Source organism: Bombus pascuorum, chromosome 2, assembly GCF_905332965.1.
Source record: "Bombus pascuorum chromosome 2, iyBomPasc1.1, whole genome shotgun sequence".
Classification (NCBI taxonomy): Eukaryota; Metazoa; Arthropoda; class Insecta; order Hymenoptera; family Apidae; genus Bombus; species Bombus pascuorum.
In genome coordinates, this window is record NC_083489.1 from 2312043 (window position 1) to 2334491 (window position 22449).

At 33.5% G+C, this 22449-nt stretch overlaps 3 protein-coding genes across 7 annotated transcripts in view; 1 reads left to right on the forward strand and 2 right to left on the reverse strand.

Annotated features, from left to right (window-relative positions):
- Nucleotides 1–3651, forward strand: part of LOC132916269 (polyisoprenoid diphosphate/phosphate phosphohydrolase PLPP6) — a 46537-nt gene extending 42886 nt beyond the window's left edge. Inside the window, exons 1-4 of one of the 4 annotated variants that reach the window (XM_060976125.1) lie at nt 643–728; nt 2304–2438; nt 2547–2646; nt 2740–3651. In XM_060976125.1, the coding sequence (XP_060832108.1) occupies nt 2328–2438; nt 2547–2646; nt 2740–3134 (606 nt within the window). In that variant the 5' untranslated portion in view covers nt 643–728; nt 2304–2327 and the 3' untranslated portion in view covers nt 3135–3651. Of the gene's footprint in view, nt 1–642; nt 729–2072; nt 2208–2303; nt 2439–2546; nt 2647–2739 lie in introns of those variants that run through there. The other 3 variants (XM_060976123.1, XM_060976126.1, XM_060976124.1) reach the window with 3 other exon arrangements.
- LOC132916266 (uncharacterized) lies at nt 435–1930 on the reverse strand. The gene is made up of 5 exons (XM_060976118.1): nt 1790–1930; nt 1612–1736; nt 1196–1534; nt 844–1111; nt 435–764 (listed from the first exon to the last, which is right to left on the reverse strand). The coding sequence occupies exons 1-5, from the start codon at nt 1834–1836 to the stop codon at nt 698–700; spliced, it is 846 nt and encodes a 281-aa protein (XP_060832101.1). The 5' UTR covers nt 1837–1930; the 3' UTR covers nt 435–697.
- The window catches only part of LOC132916264 (alpha-tubulin N-acetyltransferase-like), a 31856-nt gene continuing 12899 nt past the window's right edge, over nt 3493–22449 (reverse strand). The window contains exons 2-8 of one of the 2 annotated variants that reach the window (XM_060976116.1): nt 21735–21884; nt 16249–16420; nt 9065–9206; nt 7055–7160; nt 6722–6809; nt 5184–5278; nt 3493–4795 (exon numbers count right to left, since the gene is read on the reverse strand). In XM_060976116.1, coding sequence (XP_060832099.1) covers nt 4513–4795; nt 5184–5278; nt 6722–6809; nt 7055–7160; nt 9065–9206; nt 16249–16420; nt 21735–21884 — 1036 coding nt within the window. In that variant the 3' untranslated portion in view covers nt 3493–4512. Of the gene's footprint in view, nt 4796–5183; nt 5279–6310; nt 6358–6721; nt 6810–7054; nt 7161–9064; nt 9207–16248; nt 16421–21734; nt 21885–22449 lie in introns of both variants that reach the window. The other variant, XM_060976117.1, reaches the window with a different exon arrangement.

Sequence of the window (22449 nt, forward strand, 5' to 3'; positions counted from 1 at the left end):
GATTTTTGTTCTTTTGATTTTCTTTATGACATCGACTCGCAAAATTTGGGAAAAATTAAATATGGCGAGAGGTCGCGGTCATGCGTACTTACACGCGCCTCCAGCCCCATCTTCTAGCTCGCCAATCAGCGAATGTGAGCTGATTTCAAAGAAATTCCGTCTGCAGCGCTATCCTCGTTTAAGGGTGCACCGTGTATCGAGAAATTTTATAAAGATAGGTACTCTTAATTACGCCGGAAAGAATTGTAGTTTTTCTTCCCGTGTTACCCCATCATCTCCTTCGTGCTTCATGTAGTTCAAACACAATCGACGTTGTAGCATAATTATAGTGATGTTAATTTAATTATTTTTATTAATTTCCAAAGTATGGCGACATTTGCTTCAATTATCATATATATATACAGTAATATTCTTCAGAAAGTGAAATCATCAAGTTTCTGTAAAAAATTGATGAATATTTTTATTTTCTTTGCATATAAAAGTAATATCCAAAATTTAAATAGAATTTTGATTTAATCTATATTGTAAATATATAATTGTGACAATTAGCAACCCTTCTCTTATAAATATTAGAAGTTACAAACGTACAATATTTGTGTATAAAAATTATAATAAGCAATTCTTAAATATATTAAATATTTTAAATGATTTAATATCGTATAATTTACATATGATTTAGTACCTATTCATTTTGGCTCTACATTAAGGTCAACGATGCAGATTTCAATGTAAGAGCTTGCAACTCGTAAAGTTCTTTTTCTAATCTGTAAGAACAGCGATATTACGTTAGCATTGTACTATACAAAGTAATTATCAAAGAACAGAGAATTTGTTATTTTATACCTTCTTTGATGATCTTTAATATCGTTTAAAGTATGCACAAACTTCTTAATCCCCTCATTAACGCCTTGATATGATTCAATTTTTGTTCCAATTAAATCTACAATAGACTTTAAACTCTCTGAACATGATTTCAAGCCTTGTTTAGTTTCTTCCCACTCCTCGGCTGTCTCAGGAAGAACTATATTATCACAACGAAGTATATCCAGAGGTTTCAGAAGATCATATAACTGCGATAGAATCTTCTCTAATATTTTATTCTCTTCTCCTCCTGTAATTATAACAAGTTTAATTATTTAAAAACATGTAGCTAATTCAGTGATACATGAAAAGATGGTATTTAGGTAATATTTACTAGTGCAATTATTCACATCTAGAATTTGAGAATCAATCTCATTTTGTATCTCGGTCAAATTTATTATATCTCTTTCTCTAGTTTTTAATTTAAATAATTTCTCTTCGTTGTGATCATATTCCTTGGCTATCGTGGCCAGCTGAGATAAAAACAATTTCTCCTTTTCTTCTGTTTTCTTTTTTAGAATTATTTCTGTCATAATCCTTTGTAAATATTGGTCGTAAAGGAGTTTCAACTCCACGTCGTTGCATTCTGAATCCATTATTTTTGTTCCATCTGCCATTGATTGCATAGAAAATATCGAGGTACGGTCCAATGTGAATTTCTTTTTTGGGAAACCTAGATTGTACGATCGGTTTAGTATTTTAACTTTGTAAAACTTTAACGTAACAGAAAGTCAAAGTAAAATTTTTTACTCTGTTGTGAAGTAAAATCAGACGGAGCCATTGTTGCCCTATGGTGTGAACTACCTGCACGAACATTCATTATGTGATCCGCTATATTCTTTTTTACTGGTTCTGGTGTAGAAACCTTTTGTACCCTAAAAATATATAAAAGATTATTACTTGAAAAAAAATTGTGCTTTGTGTTTACCTCCTAAATCGTTTCAGTTTTGGTGTTTCCGACTGATCTTTCTGCATTTTTTATTAACGATTCGGTTAATTTAGAACTTTTAATTGATAGGACGTATGTCGCAACAGCGCCGATAATCTCTTATACGCACAAAGCTTGAAGAAATTTCAAGTTAAGGTTTTACGTCTTATTGGAAAGTACAATAAAGTCGCCAAACTGTCAGTTTGAAATTGTTCGAATTTTTTCCAATGCTGGTGCTGCCATCTTTACATATCTAATTCCTGAAAATGTTCAGAATGAAATTCAGAAGTTCGTAGACGAAACTTCTGTTTCAGAAATTCTGAATCTGAGTCTGTGGTTTGACGATATCAGTGATTTGTTAATAATTAGTTTAGATTGTCTTACTCTTTTTATCTGTAATATACATACCATGGAAAAGGTATTTTTTTTTTAATAACATTTCATAATATTAAATATATTTATTTTATATATATATAAATATAATAATATGTATATATTTTTTAAACGTTTTCAGCATCGTAAAAGAGAAATTCCATCAATGTTAAATAGAATATTAGACCGTGATGTTCAGTTAACAAGAAGTGTTGTAAAATGTGTAGAAAGCTTTACAATAATGAGAACGTTAAGAAAGCATTACAAAATGTTAGAGGTACGTTTTTACTTTGATACAAGATGCGAAAAATATAAGAAAAGTATTATATAAGAAGTCAATTGTTTTGTACATGAATTTCTAACTTTAATTATGTTATTTGTGTAGATATCTTGCCACGCAGTGCCCTGGATAACATCGATACTTGCATTTATTTGGATTCTTAATAATAAAAATTTGTATCAAATGCAAGTCAATTTGTTAATGGGTAAGAACGAATATCAAGATATATATATTGAATATTTAGGAAAGAAAACAATTTTCAATATCGACATTATTGGTATTATTATTATGTTTTTAGCTTTAATACTAGACATTATCATTATTGCTATATTGAAAGCATATATAAGAAGAAGAAGACCAGCAGTTAACGATGATCCTTTTTCACTAGGACCTGATAAGTATTCATTCCCATCGGGTCATGCTTCTCGGTCGGTACTTATCTTTTATTTCTTTAAATATCTATGGCCCGTGTCTGATATTTGTCTCCTATCGATATCAATATGGATCTTTGCTGTAATTCTGTCTAGACTTTTAATGAGAAGGCATTATGTTCTTGATATTTCTGCAGGGATTTTTCTAGGTTATATTGAAGGAATGCTTGTAAGCATTTTATATTTAGAATCTGAAACTTGTTCCAATTTAATATATTGGATAACTGATGAGAAACTAGATGGTGCGGAATATGATATTTAAAACTGACTCACTTTTTAAATATAATACTAAGCAGTGATAGAAGATTACGTCAATCATTGTTATCTTTTATATTATTTATGTTATGCGTTTGATTAATCATTTGCAACAAAGAAAAATATTGAAATATATGATATTCCTTTATATTCGTTTTCAAATTAGATAAGTTGATATTGAAGATATTAAAGCGAAGGTAATTGTCAGTGTGCTATTTTTGTTATAACGTCATTATTATCAAGACTGTTTATGTAAGCACTGTTAATTATTTTTATGAGATAAGATATGAAATGGTTCTTAATTATATAATGATACATGCTTTAAATTATGAATTTATGGAAAAAGTTTATACCAAATAATGCAATCATATTTATATACTTTTATTTTCTTATCACATAATATATTTTTATTGACAACAATTTCAGGTTCCACCTTGTCCTAGCAATATCGTAAATTTTTACGAATCTGATAATAGAAAATACAAAGGTTGTAGAGCATAATCAATAAATATATTTTATAATAATCGTCTTTGTTCCAATAAATGTTGAACTTGACGAGATTAAAAAGGAATAATAAAAGATTCCTTTAGAGTTCAGTATGTAATGTAAAAAAAAGGGGAATGATAAGTTTATTGTACAAATTACGTATCGCTACATTTGTAATATATGAAAAATGTCTCGTACCATTTTTATCTACGTATAAAATTACAAGCCAGCCTATATATATGTATATATGCAATCTACACGTTATGAACGTCAGTCGTGTACTACGATATTAATCTGGTTTCCTACGATAACTTACTAACAATTTCAATATTATCATCGTTTCAGTCAATTGAAACATATCGATTAGATATTCATTTTCAGCGTTGGTATTCTGCTATATTGGTATTAGAGTTCAAATTAAAAGCGCATAAAGATTTCCAATACTTTTTTTCAATATAATGCTAAACCTAATTAGAGCTCGAAAAAGTGCGAAAAATTATCAGCATTTGAATTTTATTTGTCTGGAGATGTAACTTTTATAATTTCTTCTCATGTTTCAAGTTATTAGCCATAGTAAACTAAGTATTAAAAAGTTTCTGTGTCTTTTATTCAAAGTGCAATCCCATAATATACGAATAAATTAACGATAGCCAATGATAATCTGTTAATTGTTCTCATAGAAAGTAAAAACAATTGATTTTATCAATTATAATACACGTTTTTCGCCTTGCCATATAAACTAATACATAACGTTTACCTCAATTACCACAGCTGTCCAATTTTCATCAAGCTTATTATTAATCATCTTTCCACTGATACTTTATTATCAGAGGTAAAGCGTTCTTAATTTTGTCGCACATGCAGATGATATAATTCTAATATCGTTCCATTGTTTTCGTTTACCATAAAGGAGAATGATAAAATTTTAAATCTAATCGAGTATGTTGATTGGTACCAGCTACTTCTTGGCTACACGAGGGTGATGGTTTCATATTTTTTTCGGTTTTCTCTGTTTCTCGTAAAATGGTAGCTAATGGAGTTGGTTGATAGTCTGGTAAAGCAGGTGTTGGTACTGTTGACAATTCACTTGTACGTTGCTTCTGTTCTTCTTCGGAATAAAGGCTCAACGATCGTGGTCGTTCCGGTTTCAGTTGAGTCGCAGCCGGCGTGCTCGGTTTTTCACTGAAAAAGTAACTTCCCATGAAGATGCGTGGAAACGTGTTTGGTAGTAACATGCATTCCACGATCGTAATTGCTTGTTGCGTGCAATTTTACATTATCAAAGTATAATAATTATATTAAGGCCTAAAGAATAATTATAGATTTTTTTAATAAATATGCCAAGCAAAAAAACATTATTACAATATCGATTTAAAAAAAATACAAAACACCAGAATAATTAGATTTTTATTTGAGAATAAAATATATTTTTTAAATGTTTTTTTCTTTCAAATAAATTATCATCTTACGCCTATATGATGAGATAACGAATGATAATATTTTTGTAAAGAAAATAAATCATGCATGGATCACACAATTTTTGCAAGTGACGCAAAATGAAATTACTTACTCGGAAAACAAGAGTAAAAGGAACGTGTTGCCATTGTGCAGAGGATATTGGGAATATTGAACTGGTGTTTTCATGGGAGTGGAATCGCTTAATATCTGTCAACGAAAAGGAAATAAATATAAAGTCCATGCAGCACATCCAGTGAACACATTTTAATCATATGCACAGGTGCGAGTGACCAGTTGAAATTAATCGGTACATATCACAATAAATAAATATAATGTACATACATTCATACATGCGCAAATTGATCCAACAAAAAGTTCCTGTTCAATAAATTAAACATATCTGTGCGTTAAAAACGAAATAATAAGATGATACTTATATCTTAAATTTAAATCTTTTCCAACAACCAAACATCGATGTCTTCTTATAAAATTTTATAGAATTTTGGTATTTCAATGTTTACAATGTTTTCAGAACGCTGTAAACAATATCCATTTTAATATTTACAATGCGTGAGCCGATGAACCAATGAATTAATATCGACTTAATATAGAGAATTTATGACATTGAAATACGCAAGTTCATTTTTCTATACCTAACTATATAATTAAATAAATATCGAAATTTTCTAACTAATGGAAGCAATATAATCGGATATCTACATATTTGTTGTTGCCTATCGAAGTATCGAAGCGATCTTGTTCAACCCAAAACCTCGGGGCAACATTGAAGAAATTAAGCAAGAGAGAGGTTCAGGAAATATGTATATGATGCGCGTACAAATGTGCGCTGGCAAGAGGTAGCATATACACCATTCAGTGTAAAAATAGTGGAAGCTGTTTATATCGCATATTGCCGTGTTATTCGTGTTTTCCTTAACCCTTTAGCGACCAACCTTGAGTATTTAAAGTTTCAATGAACAATGTATCACTCTATAGTAAATTCAATGCGTAATATTAATTCAGTCGATATACAACATAATTGAAAATAGTATCGTTATATCATTTAGAACGACTTATCCTAGTCTATTGAAAGATTAATTAAAGCTTCAACGAGTCAGATATCCAAGAGGATTTCGCCGCTCCTCGTAGATACAAAGAGACTAAAGGCTAATTAATATTGTAAGCAGCTTTTGCGTGATCGTTCAACAATCTCGATGACTATCTTTTCAGTTTACTCACCCAGTACGCTCGGCTGATGGACCAAGCACAGCAGTGTTATGGATTATCTAAAAGAAAGCGTTAATGCATTTTTAGTCATGGTTATTACTGTGCTATTAACGATGTTATCGTACAAGTGTTAAAAAATGCAGTTGGAATTTTATCGCGAAGCAATTAATAATTAGAACGTTCAAGTGCAAAAATATTATTAAATATAGTTATTCACATATAAATGCTATATCCAAATAACTTAATGTAAAATATGTGTTTAGTTTATATATGTGTATATATTACATAGTTAATACAAAAACTTGGTGTGTCTACCATTCTACTTCGAGAGTAAAACAGTATAAAATGAAGCTATGGTTGGTATTTTGCTTTTATGTATCTTATTTGTCGGTGATCCTCGGTGTGCTGTGATGCCGTACTTACATTTGCCATGGAACAAGGCGGTCGTGCCGCAGCGTATCTACCAAACGAACCGCGTGAAACGGGGGAAGAATAGGCAACGCCATTTAAGCTGAAACCAAGATGAAAGTTGTTAATACGATTTTTTTGTGACGCGATAATGAAATACATATCACTTATTTGTAATATTTATGAGATCGTTAAATCCACTATTTAATCATCATACTGTAATTTTTTAATTTAGGATAATCTACTTACTCTAAATAATATTACCATTGGGCTACGAATATATATATATTTAATAAATTATTTATAAAATACACACATATTTTAAACATTATAAATAAAATCTCGTACCTAGAGTTACTCTTTCCAACATTGTTATGTACGATGCTAGAAGAACCAATGTCAATCGAGGTCTTCGCAGGTAAACTGTATCTATTTGTCCTCACATCCTGACGTTCTGCAAAATATCCAATAAACATGTTATTGAACAACGCTATATATTAGAAGAAGAAGAGAACATTATACAAAAATTGTTACCTAATAATAAAGTTCAATTACTTTAATCTAAGTTAAGAAATTAATATCAATCCAATAATAAGACTAAATTCGTTTTACTGCTAAACAATCATCTTATCTATCGATCAACCTCATCGATCATCTCGTTTAGTTTTCGCAAGTGGGTCTGTCTCGTTATAGCGTGGAAGAATTTAAAACGAGCAATTTCATATCCTACCATAAGCTATCCGATGTCAAGGAAATTGGATCGACTCGTTCATAATCAACGGAATGTCGAGTCAGCGAATTCATCATTTAAGGACAGCTTCGAATCGATCAAGGGATTTACATAATAGGGTCATTACATAGGTTGACATTGACCGCGATTTTATACCACAGCGGGTAAGAATTACCGATTTAGGGCACTTGCGGCGAAGGATCAACTACAAGGCGAAACTCGACCTTCGTACCACCATTTTCGTACCTTTAACTTGAAACCAGATCGACAATGGACTCACAGACTACCTTGTATCTTTATGGAGATACCTTGAAGACGAGACGCTCGTCAAATTGTCAGTAAAAAATGATATTGATATCGTAGCATATGCACCGTGAATCGAAGAGGACTAATCTTGAATTTATTCACGAATCAAAAATGAATAATTTCATAGTTACGATATGCCTTTATAGTTATTACTATGTAGAAATACTTTCATAGAAGTAATTCGATAATTTCGTAGAGAAATATTTATTCCTCTATATCTGTATCTATTCTGTATAATAAATTTATAGAAACGATAATTATACATTTATTATTCTCAGACGTATTTGTTAATTAAAATTACGACAGAAAGTCGCATACAGATTTTACGAAGATATAAATTTCTTCTGTATAACGATCAGGTATCTCCTTGCATTTTATTAGATTAATATTTCTCTGCCATAGTTGGAAAATTCTTAGGAATATTTAGAAACTTTCTAAAAATTCAGATTGGCTTGTTTCTAATCATTTTCTATCGCATTTAGAAACTTTCGAAGAATTTCTTCTTAGATTTATCATTTCAGCGGATGAATTTCACCGATAAGGCAACCGATCAATTAAACAGAAGCAACTGACGCGCGTTAATGATTTACCAACACGATCAGTGTTTACTCTGCGTTCTAACGAGAATTCCTAGCATCGTGGTTGTTAACGAACGAACCGACAAGTTTACTTCTTCGACGAAGTAATTAGAAACGTAACTGTTTAACGAGCGTTTACACCTCGAAACTTTGTTCTTCTGTCCCCGGATCGAAGTAAAACGCCATAAAAATAAAGAAGATTAGAGCGCGGATGTCTACGCGCTTATGGAATTTACAGGAGCATAAACTCGTAAAATGTATGCAATCTGCAAAAAAGAATACAGATTATTTAAATTAAAGCATTCGTTACGATGTTTAATCGATAAAATAAATTCGTATTAAGTCCCGTTTCTTTACCGACGTCAATAAAAATATTAAACTGCATAAACATCCGCAGCCTAGCGATTACAGGTACAGGACAGTAAGACCAAAGTGCTGCGATATTTCTCAATTCATGGGGGGTTTCTTTTCGTCGTTTCCTTCGATTCTTCTATCTTCTCTCTTCCAATTGCACGGGTAATATTTTAGACAAATTTTATAAGAGAAAGAAGAGGATTCGTTCGAGTAAAATTCTATGAATAAGTTAAATAAAAATTATGTGTACGTAATAATTACGTTATCGTACTTTACACTACTCTATCGTTCTTTCTACTGATTTTTCGTAACCGAGATCGTTTCTAAACGAAACATCGGATACCATGAAATTTTAAAGATTCAAAGTTTAAGGAAGAAAAAGGTACGTACCGTCGTCAAAAAATCCTTGAAAAACGACAAATTTATTGTTCTGTGGAATAATCTTCGAGAGACCGTAGTATTTGTCTAGGAAGGCTAAGAACTTCTCTGAAGGTCTATCGATCGCCAATTTCACAGGCCTAATATTCTCTTCCTGAAAAGTAAAAATGGCAAGAAGCATTATTACTGTGAAAATATATAGAAAGCAAATACACAGAAATACGTACAAATAGCTGACATTTCAAATAATTTGATATTTCATTGATCCTCTGCATTATAATTCCTATTTTATATTCCGTAAGAGAGCTTTAAATAAACGAACGCAGCAAATAATCTAAACGAGTTCAGTCACCTTTCGGGTTACCTGCAACCGTAAAACCCACGCATAATGACCTTTTGTCACGCTCCTCTTTAAGACCGTTCACTAATTTGCCACAGTAGCCTGTACGGTGTTGTTTCTTATCGGGAACAAGTCACGAAATTAGCTGTCGTAAGCGTGCGAGTATTTTCTCTTGATATCTAATGTCGGCTCTAATCTCTTTGCACGTTAAAAAATCAAAGATCTAATCTAGCGTTCTCAATTTCGTGACCGATAATTATTCCGACTAATATTTTTCGATATATTTCGTTGTATTTTCTATTCTGTACGGTACGTAAGAAATTATTCGGCATAACGAAAGAAGTAAACGTATAAAGACGAACGCAGTATGAAACACAGGGAAAATTAAGAAATGACGGTATCATAAATGAAAAGATAAATAAACTACTAACTATTTTTTCAAATATCTTCCTACTTGTTCTCTACATAAAAGATATAACTTAGAAAAAAACGAAGCTGGCACCCCGCTGGGGGTAGCCACCCACATGCTATATTTATTTTTATTTTTTTTATTTTTTTCACCAATAAGATATAACACTTTACCAAATGTCCATAAGGACAAATTGTAAAAAAAACCAAAATAAAATAAAAAAAAAACTTGTTCTCTTAACTCTCCCTCTTAATTGAAACAAAATTTGTTAGATATTCGAAGAAACGGTACACGCGTTTTAGTATACTTGAACGTTTTCGAATATTTACTTGTATATATCTGACTATTTTTATATACCTAAGTACTTATAGTATTTAATATACTTGTAGCACTTATATACCTATAGTACTTAAGTATACTTATGCGCACTATGCATTCTTACAGTCTCTAATAATAATACAGTAAGTACCGCAGAATGTATTTAAGCTGACATCGAAAGAACGTGTCAGACTATAAGGAAATAAGTGCAATTTACAAAGATGGCATGAGAATATAACGTTCGACAATGGACAGTTACACGTACAGTTAGGTTGAGAAACGGTGATTAGAGAATTGCACGCGAGCCACGATTTCGTTGGTGAACTTGGGATTCGAGCGCCGGTCGTTCCACGAGAAACCAAAGAAAATTACTATCGATTCGTGCACGGGCAAGAAACAGGTTGCAGGGACTTTGAAAGAAGGATAGGAAAAAGAGGCCAGTCGTTAGTCTGTTTAAGGACTGGCTTTGTGTTCTGTCGTCTTACGTTCCGCTCTGTGTGCTGTTTCAACTGCACGAAAAAATAAGAAATCCTTCATTTAGATCGCCGCAGTGTAACGGTACACGTATAGTAACACGTTGCTTCTTACATCGACTTGGCGCTTCTCGCGTCGTTTCTCTTATTCCTAATTATCGCTCGAATCAAATTAATTTGTTGGAATTTCATTAAATAATTTCACCATGCGTATAACATGATTTTTCCTTGTAAATATTCGATCGACGAGAAGATAAAATTCCTATTACACACAGCAACGAATTTGGAATATATAATCAGATCGTGTAAGAGATCGAAGATCGTTAGTATATTTGTATCTAATTCTGTGAAGATCGGAGCTCTGAAAATGCCATCGTACGCGATGATGTATCTAACAACGAACGACAAAGTAACTTTCATCTGTGTGAACATCTGTGTTCACCTGTGTTAATCGATCTTTGTATAAAAACAAATGGGTATCGGATCGTTCCTGCTAGAATTACGCAATTAGCAGGGACAAAGATAAACAAGTACTAAGGGATTCCCTTTTCTTTTCATCCTTTCTTTCTTATTTCCTCCTCCTGCTTTGTCTTTTCCTTTTATCTTCACCGTTCCTTCCTTTCCTTTCTTCTTCCCACCTTTCAGCTTTTCTTTCCTTTTTCTCTCTCTCGTCATCCTACTCTAACCAACCTGTGAACACTTTCCCTCTCGTTCTGTCATTCCTCTGCTTTTATATATCCTCGCAACCTACGCAGGGTGAAGGATTACATAAATTTTTCAACTTCAACAAGGAAGAATCTAAATTGAAATTATAAGAAGACTTCTGAGATTACCTATATTGATCTACAATTCATTAATTGCCATTAACTCCATGATAAATTAATTTAAACTATATATAATTAATTTAATACTTAAAGCAATTCGCGATGGCATTAATAATTATCGCTATTGACTCCATGAATTAATTCTAATCTATATTTTCATACGGCAACGTAGACGAGAATTTAATTATCATCAATTACAGCTTTAATTGAATTCGTATGTACGATCGGTATCCGTTTACGTATCGGTGTGCGTTTAATTAATATATTGTATTATATATACGTTAAATGTCTATTTGGCGAAAAAGAGCCGAAATATTTGGTTTTGTTCGAAATAAGCTATCTGCCAGACTATCGCGATGGTATCGTTTCAGACGTCGGGAATGTCTGTTATCGAAGGTGGGAAGAGAACGGAAGTCTGGTAGTCGTAACTTGCAAGTATCCGAGCGTATCTTTAACCCTTTCTTTACGACGTACATAGCTGTGAGTACGACTCCTGTGTACGTATTATTGTGGCAGCGACTTCGCCGCGAATATTCATTATGCGTAGAGAAAAGTAACATGGACGCTTGCAAATCGACGTTTAAAATCCTTCGAAACGTACTTCGCTTACAATTCATACAATTCGATCATCTTAGAATATGAAGAAACAGAGTGCAGATATTAAGACGATACAGAAACATTAGTCGTGTTTGAATTAAACGCCAAAGAGTCGATTGAAACCTATGCGAATGAAGTATCGGTATTTGCCTACAGTTCAACGACTATTCTTCCTAGATAACAAAAAACACTACAAGACAGTACACATGCACTAAATGCAGTAGCAAATCAGTATACGAATTCGAGTACAACTCATACACATTTTGCGGTATGATCGAAATAACAGTACAGATGGTCGTCTTACGTAATTAGCATCGAATAAATTATTACTAGACTAGACTACGGGATTTTTAATTACGAAATTTTAATTTTAAGTACGAAAGATTACCTCGTTGGACGCAATAAAATTTAAAAATAAACTTGATACGGCACGGGTTAATACTTTCGTATTTTTAAAGCAGGAACAGTTTAGGACGATTACGTTAAAAAGTTCTCTCCTTCTCTATTTCCAGCGTTTACGATCTCTTTAGACGACCTATAACTCTGAAATGGAAGAATGATTTTGTAAACAAAGTAGATACGTACGATGATTAAAATCGATGGAGATTAATCATCGATGGAGAATTCAAAATTCTAAAAATACGCAAAATGCATACTGTACGTGATATAAAAAGCTGTATAAAGTATGCAAAGCGTGACACTTGTTATGATATTTACTAGGTAAAAGTTTGTAAAATCTGCATAAGCATCCGCAGTCTAATCGTTACCTGAGCGCCGATGATCGACGGTAGCAGTCATGGTTCGTTACGTGGCGACTGTAATCGACGTTCGTATTCACAGGTCTCCTAACACGGATACCGACTATAGTTGGCGTTAAGAGTGGCAGAGTTAAAGAACGAACAGCTTACACGAGTTCGTGTCCTGCGTACGAAATTGCTATCCACCCACACGCAGAGGATGTGAACCGTGTTGGACGGTGTAAACGAGACGTAATTACTTCCCGAGTAAAAGCAGAAAGGCGTCCCAGCGATCTTGATCCAGACCACTTCCATGGAAATCTTACGCAAAATCGTGCTGTTGCTCGTTAGGTCGAACGTTGCGAAACATCGTCGTTTCGCACATGCTCGTGGGCAAACGAAATTGAACAGAGCGAAGGGGAAACGTTAACACAAGAGAATCAGCGGCAGTGCGCGAAACGAATTTCCTTCTCGCAACGCGAATTAACACCTTTCGCGTTTTGCGAGGAGAAGTTTAGAAAGGTTGCGTTAAAAGATTCTCTCCCTTTCTTACTTTCCATTTTGACGATCTCTTTAGACAGCTACTTGCAAAGTTGCAGACGCCGTATGATTCCACGACTCTAAGACAGAAGAAGGATTTTTTAAGTAACAACAGTCTTGGACGAGATCGAAAGATTACCTCGTTGGACGCAATAAAATTTAAAAATAAACTTGATACGGCACGGGTTAATACTTTCGTATTTTTAAAGCAGGAACAGTTTAGGACGATTACGTTAAAAAGTTCTCCCCTTCTCTATTTCCAGCGTTTACGATCTCTTTAGACGACCTATAACTCTGAAATGGAAGAATGATTTTGTAAACAAAGTAGATACGTACGATGATTAACGCGATAAACTTTATGTAAGTCAGACGATACGTAAATGAACATGTTGCGTGTCTCGAGAAGAGCAAACGTTTAGGATGGTTGTATTAAAACATATAATTAGAGAAGAATGGAATTTCAGCTGTTCTTGCAACATTGATCTTCCGTTGCGTTTGCCTTGATTAACATATTCGTTGCTTGTATCTTGCATTTGGAATTGGAACTTATATGGGCTTTGCTTTTACGTAGGTCTTGATAAATGTGATAATGTTAATTTAGATGCCGAATATCGATAAAAAACGAAGGGGATTTGGAAAGAAAAGTTGTATAACAAATTCACGTGCAACGCGAAACGTTATACATATAAAAAGGTATTGATATTGCCAAATACCTGTGACGCAACGAACGTGTTAGATATTAATACAGATTATTAATCCAGAACGTGTTAAGTAGCGAGTTTCTCTTTTTCTATTTGTAAAATTATGCATGCTCTTTGTGATTGGAATTTTGAACAGGAAAGGAGAGAAGTACGGTTCGTATGTCAACAGTAGGTTCTATAAAATGTCGTGAACCGAAGCTAATAAGCTTTAATTACGGAAAAGTACCGCGCACCGGTTGGCAATCTGGTATTAGTCGAGTGCTGTGCACAGGAACACGAGGTGAGTTCACAAGCCAACAGCACTTGCTGTGATTCTGACAGAAGCGCAGCGACCATAACAGAGCGGAGGAAAAAATCTGGTATACCAAACACGAACGACGATTCTTCGTTCCATTCTACTCCTTTTGCCCTCATAAATTCATTAACATTCTCACAAATCCAATGTTGCATGTGTCGCGAACGTTATTTTGATAATAAGTAAACAAACGAGGCAATAAAAATGCTACATAAAATCTTGAATCTATATGTTAATTATTATATAGATATGAATAGAGCGTGAAATTCTCTCTCTTTATTATTTTCGCTATTTATTAGCGTTTCATAAATTAGCTATTTGTAATTTGAATAGCAAAAACAGAATAATTAATAGTTTTGAAATATTGCGAATAATTCTTGTTTCTCTGATGACAATGGTTCTCAACATATGTACATACACGCACAAGACTAAAACGAGATTTGTATTAAAACTAGATTAACATATTTATGATCATCCGTATCGTTCCACACGTTCAACGACATATTCATCACACCTAAGCTATAATTTTTACCACACATGCTGTTCAATATATTAACCCAAGGTATTTAAATTGTTTGTATCATTAATTATATCTTTGATTTGTAGATAACATAAGATATAATGAATGTCTGTTTTTAATTAATATTATCAAAATTACTATCTGACTTTCAAATTTTCATTCCACGCGGGTTTCTTGCCAGTTAAGAACATTCGTTCTAAAATCGTTAATTCAATATATAATTTCATAAATAATCCAAATTCCTCCTTAGAAACGCTACCTGAGCTTCGAATTTCCATTCCACGTGGGTCTCCTATCGACTGAAACCACTAATTCAACGAGCAATTCTATAAATTTAAGCAAATTTCCATTCAAAGTATCAAATTGTTTTAAAAGTGCAACAGATGCGTACAACGTGCAAAGATACGCAAAATACCGTACCTGTCGCGATATCTGATAGGTGAGACAAATCTCTACGTCTCAATTTTCTAGTTCCGTTCCCATAGAAATACGAATTTCACAAGTAAGCCAAAGCGTCTCGAACGAATCTTTCTTTTTCTATCAACGTCGAATCTTCTCGCAGTTCCTTCGAAAATACCGTACGAGCTTTTTTCGTATTCCAGCGGAGTCTTCTGCCGACTAAAGCCACTAATTTCATACGCAATTCTACAAACTGTGAACTATATTCTACAAACTACTATCTAGCGAATGAAGCCAACTTTTATGTCTAGATCGTAGCTTCTCACTTATGTTCGTACAAATATAAATTTCATAAACAATTCAAAGCGAACGAAACTTTTCTTATTTAAATGACGCGAAGCTTCAAGCATATGCGCCTCCGCAGCTAATAATCTCGCGGTTGATGCGACGTTAGACCTATATGTAAATAAAACAGAACTTTTTTACTACCAATATCAGATCCCTTCGCTTTTCCTTTTGAGAAAGCTACCCGAGCTTTAAATTTCCATTGCGCGCGAGTCTTCCGCCAAACTAAAATCATTCATACGAAATGTCATTAATTCAACGATTACTGGTCCAGCGGAGTCTTCTGCCGACTAAAGCCACTAATTTCATACGCAATTCTACAAACTGTAAACTATATTCTACAAACTACTATCTAGCGAATGAAGCCACCTTTTATGTCTAGATCGTAGCTTCTCACTTGTGTTCGTACAAATATAAATTTCATTCATCACAATTCAAAGCGAACGAAATTTTTCTTATTTAAATGACGTGAAGCTTCAAGCATATCCGCCTCCGCAGCTAACAATCTCGCGGTTGATGCGACGTTAGACCTATATGTAAATAAAACAGAACTTTTTTACTACCAATATCAGATCCCTTCGCTTTTCCTTTTGAGAAAGCTACCTGAGCTTTAAATTTCCATTGCGCGCGAGTCTTCCGCCAAACTAAAATCATTCATACGAAATATCGTTAATTCAACGATTACATAATCCACTTACGGAGAGCATGTGCTGGTAGAGAATATTTCCAAGACCCATGCGTTGCCGTGACTCGTGAACGTAAAAGTCCAAAACGCATCTTGGCTTCAGCTGATAATGAGCGCCAGTCTCGTCGAACATGAAGAGGTTCTTCGATCCGGTCTTCAACAATCCCACCACGCTGCCCAGTCCGCTGCAAAATCGAAGGAACGTTGTACGTAATATTACTCGATGATGATTCACGGCTGCGGTCCATTCGTGGTTCGCGTTCCTAGACGTAGATAGAGCGAAACAAAACACGGGGATCAGTGACTCGAGGAAGTTCGCAACGGAGCTAAGAATTGGACCATCGTATTCGTCACTGTGCTGTTTTCGGGGAGCTATTCCCCGGCGAAATTGCTATTTACACCTTACATCTGTTCGCTGTACGACAACTTTGAGAGGAGAAACAAGTTCGAGTTTAAAAATTACAGTTTGTTTTCCAATAGACATGGCGATGTCTGTTACTATGGCGTATGTTAGACTCTTGTTTCAAATTGCGAATTATTATAAATTACAAACGAATCGTAGATAACAAGTATAATTAATAAATTAATTTTCTTAAACGGATATATTTATATATAAGCAAATCAGAATTTATCTTTAAACTCAAATGGCAATGTTTACTACTACGAAGTACATCGGATTCTCATTTTAGATCACAAATGATTAGGAATTAAAACTGAATTCGTTTCTCTAAATACGTAGGTATTTTCATAAATGAACAGATTACAGTTTTTCCTCGAATAGAGTTGGCTGTATGTTGTAATGTTGCGGTGTATCTCAGATTTTCGTCCGAAATTTTCCCTACAAGTTACCGACGAATTTATAAATAAATTAATAAATTCATTTCTATAAATTAAAAGTTAGACAGACGCGTGCGAAACTAATGGTAGCTAACGATATCGATGGACAAAAGCTCTCTATAGCTGTTGGAAAATTCTTGCACGCAATAATCATCAAGCGTTTCGCAACGATATAATACAACGAAACCTCATCTATCAGTCGTTACAAACTATAATTTACGATTTCAAATTTTGTTCACATCAACGTAACGAGCACAGACTTTCTCACGCTACCTGGTTTCCTCGTCTATTAACGATATCCATGATCCACCATTGTTAGAACGAATCGTGTAACCCAAGCCAGGTCGATCGTATCTCGGTTAAACTGGCTTCGTCGTAAAGATGGGAATTTCAGCGTACTTTTGATATTTTCGGTAATTAATTAACAGCGTGAAAAGTAACGTAAAAACTTCACGAGCCTGTTATTGTCTCTGCGCACACGCCACAGTATCAACAAAAAGTTATCTCCGCGATTATGATAAGAAGAAACAGAATATAAAACGCTTTACGCGTACATACACCGTATGCTGTTCTTAAGTCGACGATCGTTCGCAGTTTTCACTGTTATTCGACTACTTTCGATTTTACATAGCTTTATGCATAGGTAGTTTGTTTCGGTCTGGAGTTCGAGTAAAAAATTGCATACAAAACGCTTTAAAACATGTAGACTATACGTTGTTGTAATATCGCTCAAGACATACAAAGAAACTGTTATGAAGGTGATTATTCAGAAACTTTTACGATTTTTTTAAGTGGAAGTTCGCATAAATCAAAGAGATTACGAAACAAAATTGATGGATTCGTAACAAGTCGAAGCCTCGGTCGACGGGACAACTTTGGCCAATCTTGGCAAAACTTTCAAGAAATTATTCCTAAATAATGACGTACGTTCTCTGAAAATTCGCCAGAATTGTGTACAAGATCAATCAAGAATCGCGAGAATTTCGAATAACGATGAGATTCAATGTAACGTCTGATGAAAGAGTCTAACGAATTAATGAAAATGTTACTCCAAACACAAGGAAAAATACACGGATATAACACATTACTACGCTATTGATAATCGCTTAACCAGTTAATTACGTTCGACGTGTATACACGTCAATGCAACACTTTATTTCACTGTGGTTGACGCGTATACTCATCGTGTAAAGTAAAAATTACCATTTACTACAAAGACTCAAAGTTTCAGTAAAGAGTAATATAAATGACATTTAGCGGTATGTTTACTTTCAGTAAAATCATTATGTATTTTATAAAAAAGAAAGTGTTCGATTATTTAATTATTCTCTTTGGTATATCGATCATTGTCATATGTTTTTAATAAATTGAGTTGATTATTTTCCCCAATGGAAATTATTCCCAAACTGTCTTCTGTACTTTGCTTTATTACTTTCTGGCAATTTTTCAATATTTAACGTCAATACCTTTCTTCAACAGTGAATTGTTAATTTTTTACCAAATAAAAATCTAATCCTTCCTCTTCATTTTTCGTCACTTTCTTCGCAAAAATGTATAGTACAAGCAATTACCCTGCGATCGACGTGTATACACCTCAATGCGACACTCTATTGCACTGTGGTTGACGCGTATACTCATCGTGTAAAGTAAAAATTACCATTTACTACAAAAACTCAAAGTTTCAGTAAAGAGTAATATAAATGACATTTAGCAGTATGTTTACTTTCAGTAAAATCATCATGTATTTTATAAAAAAGAAAGTGTTCGATTATTTAATTATTCTCTTTGGTATATCGATCATTGTCATATGTTTTTAATAAATTGAGTTGATTATTTTCCCCAATGGAAATTATTCCCAAACTGTCTTCTGTACTTTGCTTTATTACTTTCTGGCAATTTTTCAATATTTAACGTCAATACCTTTCTTCAACAGTGAATTGTTAATTTTTTACCAAATAAAAATCTAATCCTTCCTCTTCATTTTTCGTCACTTTCTTCGCAAAAATGTATAGTACAAGCAATTACCCTGCGATCGACGTGTATACACCTCAATGCGACACTCTATTGCACTGTGGTTGACGCGTATACTCATCGTGTAAAGTAAAAATTACCATTTACTACAAAAACTCAAAGTTTCAGTAAAGAGTAATATAAATGACATTTAGCAGTATGTTTACTTTCAGTAAAATCATCATGTATTTTATAAAAAAGAAAGTGTTCGATTATTTAATTATTCTCTTTGGTATATCGATCATTGTCATATGTTTTTAATAAATTGAGTTGATTATTTTCCCCAATGGAAATTATTCCCAAACTGTCTTCTGTACTTTGCTTTATTACTTTCTGGCAATTTTTCAATATTTAACGTCAATACCTTTCTTCAACAGTGAATTGTTAATTTTTTACCAAATAAAAATCTAATCCTTCCTCTTCATTTTTCGTCACTTTCTTCGCAAAAATGTATAGTACAAGCAATTACCCTGCGATCGACGTGTATACACCTCAATGCGACACTCTATTGCACTGTGGTTGACGCGTATACTCATCGTGTAAAGTAAAAATTACCATTTACTACAAAAACTCAAAGTTTCAGTAAAGAGTAATATAAATGACATTTAGCAGTATGTTTACTTTCAGTAAAATCATCATGTATTTTATAAAAAAGAAAGTGTTCGATTATTTAATTATTCTCTTTGGTATATCGATCATTGTCATATGTTTTTAATAAATTGAGTTGATTATTTTCCCCAATGGAAATTACTCCCAAACTGTTTTTTGTACTTTGCTTTATTACTTTCTGGCAATTTTTCAATATTTAACGTCAATACCTTTCTTCAACAATGAATTGCTAATTTTTTACCAAATAAAAATCTAATCCTTCCTCTTCATTTTTCTTCACTTTCTTCGCAAAAATGTATAGTACAAGCAATTACCCTGCGATCGACGTGTATACACCTCAATGCGACACTCTATTTCACTGTGGTTGACGCGTATACTCATCGTGTAAAGTAAAAATTACCATTTACTACAAAGACTCAAAGTTTCAGTAAAGAGTAATATAAATGACATTTAGCGGTATGTTTACTTTCAGTAAAATCATTATGTATTTTATAAAAAAGAAAGTGTTCGATTATTTAATTATTCTCTTTGGTATATTGATCATTGTCATATGTTTTTAATAAATTAAGTTGATTATTTTCCACAATGGAAATTACTCCCAAACTGTTTTCTGTGCTTTGCTTTATTACTTTCTGGTAATTTTTCAATATTTAACGCCAATACCTTTCTTCAACAATGAATTGTTAATTTTTTACCAAATAAAAATGTAATCCTTCCTCTTCATTTTTCTTCACTTTTTTCGCAAAAATGTATAGTACAAGCAATTACCCTGCGATCGACGTGTATACACCTCAATGCGACACTCTATTTCACTGTGGTTGACGCGTATACTCATCGTGTAAAGTAAAAATTACCATTTACTACAAAGACTCAAAGTTTTAGTAAAGAGTAATATAAATGACATTTAGCAGTATGTTTACTTTCAGGAAAATCATTATGTATTTTATAAAAAAGAAAGTGTTCGATTATTTAATCATTCTCTTTGGTATATCGATCATTGTCATATGTTTTTAATAAATTGAGTTGATTATTTTCCCCAATGGAAATTACTCCCAAACTGTCTTCTGTACTTTGCTTTATTACTTTCTGGCAATTTTTCAATATTTAACGTCAATACCTTTCTTCAACAATGAATTGCTAATTTTTTACCAAATAAAAATCTAATCCTTCCTCTTCATTTTTCTTCACTTTCTTCGCAAAAATGTATAGTACAAGCAATTACCCTGCGGTCGACGTGTATACTCGTCGTTGCTTGATTTTACCTGCTCACCTCGTGAGGGATTTTTGAAAGTAAACCCCGCAGTTAACAGGTTAACTGGTTAACAGAAGCGAAGAGTCGAATTATCCTCTATTTAAGTATGAACAGTGCTTTTTGAATGACGGTATACAACGGTTGGATTCTGAGAGGATGGGGAAGCTGGATTCCTCTAGGGGAGGAGACACCAGACATATCGATCGGCCAACCATTTTGCACGCTACGAAACCCTTTATCCTGGTAAATACAGCTTCCTTTTCGTCCTCTGCTTCGGGTTCGGGTTGCGCTTTCCAAGAGGGTCTTCGTCGTTTGTCCAAGTTTCTACGAAAGCAATCAGATCGAGCAGTTTTCGAAGTAGTATTTCTTCATCTGGCAGCGATGATTGCGCTTTCCTTTTTGGAGAACTCGGCTTTTTTAATCTACATTGACAATCTTTCGTCCTTTCGTTCAAACGTATCGTCGCGAAAAACTATTGCATTGGAAGAAATAGAGAAATTATGATCGTCCATGGATGAGCCTTTAGCGAACAAACCAAACTTCGATAGAATCGTCGATGGCAGAGGATTGAAATTCTTCAACGTAATAGTAATAGGAATTTCAAAGTGTGCGAAAACTGCAGTTTTTAGAAAGTTCGTCTTTTCTATTCGAGGGAAATACAAGTTGATATCGAGGAGTATCGAAGGAACTGTAATTTGTATACTTAACCGATGACATAAAATCGACTAAATATAAAATCGCAAAAATAATAAATAACGGAAATAGTATTAAAGAAGGTTTAAAAAACTTACTTGTTAGCTTCATTGTCAACTAATAAATAAACAACATGGTCAGTATCTCGAAGTTTTACGGCGCTGGTTATTGACTTGTTCAGACCTTGGGCTCTGGCAGAAGCCTCGCCCATGTCGTCGAGAACTCTGCTCAACTGCCTCTGACATTCGCTGAAAAAAGAAATAATTACATTTTTTTATCAATTTACAATATGAATTTATTTTTAAAAATCGATATGTACAATCACTTCCGCTTAAATCTCTTCCCCCCAAGATTTTTCCCATCAGACCGTAACAACTACACCGTGGATTCGCATTTATAGTATAATAACACATAATTAATATTTTATAATATAACAACGTTTGAAAAAACATAACAAAAATATAGAGAATATTCATTCTGGCAGAATCATCCAATAGAATTTCGAACGATCGATGTTTCGAACGATCTGGACTAGAATGCGCTTTTAAAAATGAATAGATACACGAAAATATGTAAAATTTCTATCAAAGTGCCGTCTCTTTAGTCAGTTTGATAAATATTTGCATAGAAATCTACAAACTACCAACGATAAATTCGCACGTGCACGTTTTTTTTTTTTTTTTAATTTTATTTTGGTTATTTTACAATTTGTCCTTATGGACATTTGGTAAAGTGTTATATCTTATTGGTGAAAAAAATAAAATAAAATAAAAATAAATATAACATGTGGGTGGCTACCCCCAGTGGGGTGCC